Source organism: Vanellus vanellus (genome assembly GCF_965231255.1).
Source record: "Vanellus vanellus genome assembly, chromosome: 2".
Lineage (NCBI taxonomy): Eukaryota > Metazoa > Chordata > Aves > Charadriiformes > Charadriidae > Vanellus > Vanellus vanellus.
The window spans coordinates 66,776,491-66,783,265 of NC_138906.1; the positions used below are offsets into that span (position 1 = coordinate 66,776,491).

A 6,775-nucleotide genomic window follows, 5' to 3' on the forward strand; every position below is an offset into this window, starting at 1 on the left:
TCCTTACATAGCCCAACTCTAAGCCCATCTCTATATTCTCCAGACCTTTCTCTGTCAGGGTAAATAACTTACACAAGGAAGGGCAGTCTCATTCCCTCTCAGATTAACATCTTCCTTTGCTTCCTCTGGACAAACAGGAAATATCAGTTATCACCCAGCTGTCTTACTAATTGTCAGTTTGGGGAACTGCAACATTGAGTCCCTTTGCTCTATGGAAAATGCAACTACTTCTAGTTACTTGTCATCTTGGGAGCGTTACGGCATGAAAAAGTCCCAGTTAAAGAAAACCTGATATGGTCACTTGAAAAAATGAAAAAATTGCCTTTGGGCACATAGGGTTATAAATCCACAAAGTGAGGTATTTGAAGCACCCTGCTGAATCCTGAAGACCTTCAGTTACTGGATCAGTCCTAAAAGGCTGTTATTGCTTGGCAGAAGACCAAAAAAATGCCCTAAGGCTGTTCTTGATTGCTTTAGATACTAAATCAATCAGGACTGGAACATACAAACCATCACACTATTACTGCTCCCTTTGAATTCTTAGCTGGTCTTAGGAACCTAAACCACTAATTTTGTTTTTTATAATAGAATATTTTGTGAGACAAAGCAGAAGTGAAAAAAAAAAAAAAAAAACAAAAAACAACAATCCATCCCACTCAAATTGAAGCACAGATTGGATACTTACTTGACTCAAACATAACCTTTTATCAACCAAGATGGCATAGCACTGTATTTCTATGAAAAAATATTCAAACCCCTGTTTAGACTGAAAGGCCCTGAGTGCACCTTCCTTCCTAGGAGTTTAACCACCCGTGCTCAAGGCCAGCTCACTGCTAAGAGCTGTGATGAAGAAAGAGCTTGAAGAAGCCTCCATGGAAGCTGCCCCCCCCCCCCCCCCTTTACCTTGGCTCTCATGCTTGGTCCTATGAGCTACATTGCAGTCAGGTTGCAGCTATGCCCACACTTGGCCACGCACCCCACTGACTTGGCCATGATAGATAGACACAACCTCCTGGCTTTGGACTCACCTCACTGGCATGAACTCTCCTTGCAATCACCAGACCGTGTCTAATGTTCGTTGCTGCCTCAAGACCTGATCCTGACTTAATGTTTTGACTTCTTGGCTTGAGTTCAGGTGTGCCTCATCACCACAGACCTGTACAACAATTTATACTCTTGACTGTCTCTGGCTTCTCTCATGGAACCTGCCCTTTTCGCCTTGCTTGGATATTGTGGGGCTGTATACCTCATCACTGAGGCCACTGCTTCTAGCAGCACGGCTATCACACTCACCTCCTGGCTTCCCTCTTCCTTGCAGGCCAGCCTGCCATTGCTGCCCCCTAGCAGAAATATTTAACTGTTCAATACTTACAAAATGTTGCTCAAAACAGTTTATCGCCAACTAATTGTCACTTTCAGCATACAATATTCCCTTTTGAGCTAATGTCAGTTTAAGAAAAAGATCCACTGCCTCGCGGTTGGTGTTGACAGTTCTTCTCCACCCCATCCAGCAGTTTGGGAGTTCCCCCACAGTTATGCTGACAGCTTTTTTGGAGCCATGCTATGAACCTGACCACTTAAACTGGAAAATGACTCATATAAATAAAGGCTTCGAAGATTTTGGCATATATGAGGGAGCAATTTGTAGGGCAAGAAAGAAGGACTAGGGATGGAAATTTTGTAAGCTAGTTTTGCTGCTTAGAAGAACTCTCATATAACCAACCTTCATTTATTTCAGAGTATTTAAGAGCATCTTCACTTCAGACAATAGGATCTATGTTCAAAATCAGGTTGCCCCGTAAGGTGTACAGAGGTTTATATGTGTAGTATTTTGAAGTTAAGACTATTGGTTTGGAAACAGGAAAGGAGCACCGAGATTTCTTTTTCCCACTGCCTGAGTGTTCCCAATAGTTTCTGTTTGGATTGTTCAACAACTCACATATTTCCAATCAGCAGTGGTTTGTTTATGTTTATAAACAATGATTTGATAACTAACATTTGCAGTCCATCGCTTTTCATCAAGAAACTTCATAATTAAAATAAAATTATTAACTTAAAAATACAGCTTGATCATGTGAAAAAACTGCCGATCAATATTCAAGACAAGCTATGGAGTAGTTATTCTTTGCGGGTCTCGAAGGTCATGAAAGTGATGGTTTTATGCTACTGAGTGATTTGCTTTTCACAATACATTGACAAAACAACACAATTAGTCTTGCTTCAATAAGCACACACAATAAAATGAATTAAACAATACAACATGTCTCATACATTACAGCTTCACTTTTGTAAACACAAAAGCTGCTTCACTAAGGGCATATCATTTCCCTGTCTGTTTTTAAATGATTGGCTTTGTATCCTTGTAATTAATTTTAGCAACTCTGTTGTCTCTGGACAGAAACGTTGGAATTAAATAACTGACCACACTTTAAGGTAGCATTTAAATATTCAAAATCCTAGAATTAGAAATGCTTGAGAATATAACAGTGCAGGACAAAGCATAACAAATAAATAGCTGGTTTATGAGAGTAAGCAGTCATTAAAAATCGTGACTGATCAATCTTTTCTGACCAAGGGGAGCAAAGGTCTTCAAAGGCTCCTGTTCATAGCATGCCCCTGAATTGCTCGGGTCTGTGACCTCTGAACTCCATTGCTTTACCTACTTAGCTTATATCCTTTTATGATTGTTCATTACATTAAGGTAGCTGGCTTTCTACAGATGAGCTGAACCCACACCTACGATGGCCAAGTAGGGGCTGTTTTCATTTTTTTCAGTAAGTTCTCAGTGAATGATTATTGTTTGCTATGCTACAGCTGTAGAGGACAAGTGACAGACAAATGAAACTTTCCACTCTTTCAGAGAAAATGAAATATTGATCACTTATCATAAGAAACAAAGAGCCTGGCATAAGTAGGGTTCACATTATGAATACAAAATCAGTTACTTATCTCAGGTTACTCTAACAATAGATAAATACATCTTTTATGATGAATGTACCTACTTCCAAATGTGCATACTTTGTTATGGTTATATTTTATCTGTATATGGATGTGCACATACACATACAGACGTGAAGAATTTCAAATGAATTCCTCAAGTCAATTAATTAAGTGTACAGCGTGTCAACATATTACTAAACTGCTTCTTATACTTTCCTACGTGGAAGATTAATTTATACTTAAACATTGTTCTCTGCTCTTTATGTGCTATGGTAACATCATACAATATTATATAATGCAACAGACAACTGTGCAAATAACTTCTTTCAAAAGACTGCAATCAAGTCAGATCCATAAACAAAATCTAAGAGAACAGAGTTGTAATGTTGAGAAAGTACAATGCATAAAACTGGTTAAGTCTATTAAATGATAATGTTGCTTATTAACCAAATATGTTGTGATAGGTCAGTGCTGAGGTTAAACAGAAAACATCAATTGAACCATTTCCCTAAATAAAGCTCCAGGGTGCAATATTCAAAGCACTTTATTCAATAAAAAATGCTTTTAAAATGGTACTTTGGTGATTGGGAAACATTGGCATCATCCGTCAACCTAACTGCAGGAAAGTTCAATAAGCTAAATAATGAACCATTTACATTATTTTCCTTAGGCTCCAGTGATTTGCAAACATTGCATCAATAGAACTCTTTAAAAAATTATGATAAAGACCTGCTAGCCTTTCAACTCTTAGGCTTTTTGCTGTCATGCTGCATATTTTATGCTTTGTGTTTAAATATGTTTAAATTTTTTTTGTAGCTTCAACTTTTTATAAGACTCCCTTTAGCATCAATTTCTTATTATATTAAAGCATATTTGTTCAATATGATAATTTTACTAGTGTTCTAAGCATTATCTTTGAGATAATTTAATGCTGCCTGTTCCAAAAGGTAAGTTTTTCATTTCACTGTCATATAGTTTGAATGTATGAGTCGAGATGATAAAAAAAATCATTATTAAAAGGATACTTGTGCTTTCTCTTCCTTGGAACACTAATAGTTTCTTTGTTACTGATTTCCTTTTCTACTTCCCTTTCCACCCTGAGTCCCAGATCTGTCATATTAGCACTTTATCAACTTTCCTTTTCCTCCTTCCAAGGTCAAATTCCCTACTGTCTTCCCAGGGCACCACTTGCATAATTCTCAAGTCTTACAGCTGTTTCCTTTAGCAAATATAGGAGGAGAATTGCTCTTTATGGTAATATTTTCAGGTTCCAAACAACTGAATGAATATAAAACAGCCCACAGGGAGACAAGAGCAAGTGGGAGAAAAAACCCACATAGCCTCTCAATTGCGCATCTCTTCACCTAATTTAGTAATACCTTTAGCTGCTAAAGCAGAATGTTTACTTAATCCATAGCTGTCATCATACCTCCACAGGTAGGTACTTGCTCATGCAGTCTTCCATTATATTTAGTAATATCTCACAGGCTCATTACACTGATGTATTTAGCAAATATGAATGTACAGGCATATGAAAATTTGCCCACATATGCATAAAACAAATCACACATTATTCAACTACACTAACAAACTGTATTTGCAGTGTATCTCTGACATAAACAAGTGCACTTCCAGCATTCTCTATTCATAATGCATAATGCATAACCCACGCTATATAAGACCACCTATAGTATTATGGATTATTGATTTTTAGCCACAGAGCAGCATCTCAAGTCCTTCCTAGAGTTTATTTTTAAAATGTTTTAAGTGCCACTTTTTCATCACTGAGAACCAGCCCCTTCTTTATATTCTACAATCCTTTGACACTATGAACTGCGTTTACACTATCTGAAATGCATGTAATGCCTCCTAGTTTGGTACTACACGAAGACAGAGTTGTTATAGACTAGTTACTTTTAGCGATTACAGTTTTAGTTTGAATTGCTGAAGTTTTGTTAGTATTACAGATGGCAATATATTAGACATCTAAACCAAATGTATACCAAGAATAACAGGCTATGCTGTGGCAAGATGAAGTTTGTGGAAAAAATATTATCTTGTATTAGAGCAACTTGTATAGCCCCCCAAATATACAGGCTTTCAGATACACACTCCCTTCTTCACATCTTACAACAACGTTGTTTTGATTATGACTACGCTACTGTGGCTACACCGCCAACAGTACACCCAAGCTTCAGACACTGCTAGAATTTCTTTAAAACAAAGACACCCCTCAACCTGCTCACTTTCAGAGGCAAACCAACCTCAAAATACTCTATTTCTTTATTGTACTGTATCAAGTACATAAATGTTTTCATAAAGTAAATGGGCTATAATTATTTTTTACGTTTTCTTTGCAGTATCTTGAAACTTGAGCTTTGCCTCTCTCTTCTAATATCTTTTTAGATTGAATTTTAGGCAATCAATTTAGGTCCCAAAACAAGATTATTCAGAACAATAACTCAAATCCACTGAAGGCAGTGGGATTCGTTTAGAATTTGGATTTCAATGGAAGTCAAATGCATGTTTTTATTGAAATGGGGTTTTAAATTTGTGCTACGCTTGATGCAATTTTCACTGAATCCTGAACATTATGAAGCTGCCCAGGATTTGATGCTCAAAAGCTTTTTTCTACAGGAGTATTTGAGGTTTGGGGTGTTTCCCCCCGCCTCCATTAAGAATCTATACATTCCACTAACTGGTAGTGTCTCTAGCTAATATACCTGTTTGTCCATCACTCAAAGCAGTTTCATATTCCCTTTTGCATGTATATGCTCTGATTCATACATGGATTAACGTTTTGAGAATACACCTAGTAACTTCAATTGCAATTCTCAACAGAGTATTGATCCCAAAGTACTGACTTCACAGACCTTTTAGTCAAATCATTGAAAACACTTTTATGTAAGAAACACACCAGATCTTTCCTACAGGTCTAGAGGAAATAAAACCAGATTATGGGTAATTTTAAAGAAACTCCAGCCCAAACCACTCTTCTTTCACAGCTCTGCTCTTTTTAACTTCTCCTGTTCTTCGTGAGATATTAACTTTTTCACTCTTGCATACTAACCTCATCAGGGCTGGAAGCCTGGTAAGTGCGATTTTCATCACTGAAGTCCTGATCCACCTCTGCATATTCTGTTTCTCCAGACACACCAGCCCGGGATTCGTATACTGGGGTCACATTGTGGCACAGGGCAATGGCCTTCACTGCTTCGTGTATTCGACTGCTGACACTCTTGCGGACTTTGGGTGCAGACGACTGAGGTTTCCTTGATGGTGTTGAACTCGTACTGTTTCCAGTATTCTGGGAGTGCACCTTTAAGACCAAACACAATGAATTATAAAACAAAGTTCAACAATGGAAACAAAGCATGAATACTAATATATATATATATCTCCAATTGTACCCTTTAAAAAGGTTGATAACTAATATGGATAGTAACCATTTATTTTATATACCCTCCTGTTAACTCATTATAATTCATAAAACCCCTCATCTACTTTTCTGTAGAACCGATACATAACTGTGGGTTCATCACCTTGCATTTGTAGTCAGATTTCAGTTACAGAGCCTGCAGACAGTTGAAAAATGTGAAATGAAAACAAGTATGCAGTAAAAGGGGTGAACAGGCTGACTGGATTCTGCAGAACACCCTGCTTCCTCACTTCTGAATTCTCCTCATTGTTAAGTATAAATATTAGGAGTCATTAAAATACAAATATTGCTGATTTAATTTATAACCTACACAATTTCTATATTATTTGCGAACTAAAGCAGTTTGCATGCTTTTGCTGCAGGCTGAAATGTGTTTGCCCTAACAAGAATGCAATA

The 6,775-nt window shown here is 37.3% G+C and overlaps 1 protein-coding gene across 1 annotated transcript in view; it reads right to left on the reverse strand.

The window, feature by feature from the left end:
- ATP9B (ATPase phospholipid transporting 9B (putative)) overlaps window positions 1-6,775 on the reverse strand; it is a gene marked incomplete at its 5' end in the record, with an annotated part of 74,379 nt that overhangs the window by 23,037 nt on the left and 44,567 nt on the right. The window contains one exon of the mRNA XM_082499177.1: window positions 6,011-6,259. Coding sequence (XP_082355303.1) covers window positions 6,011-6,259 — 249 coding nt within the window. The remainder of the gene's footprint in view (window positions 1-6,010; window positions 6,260-6,775) is intronic.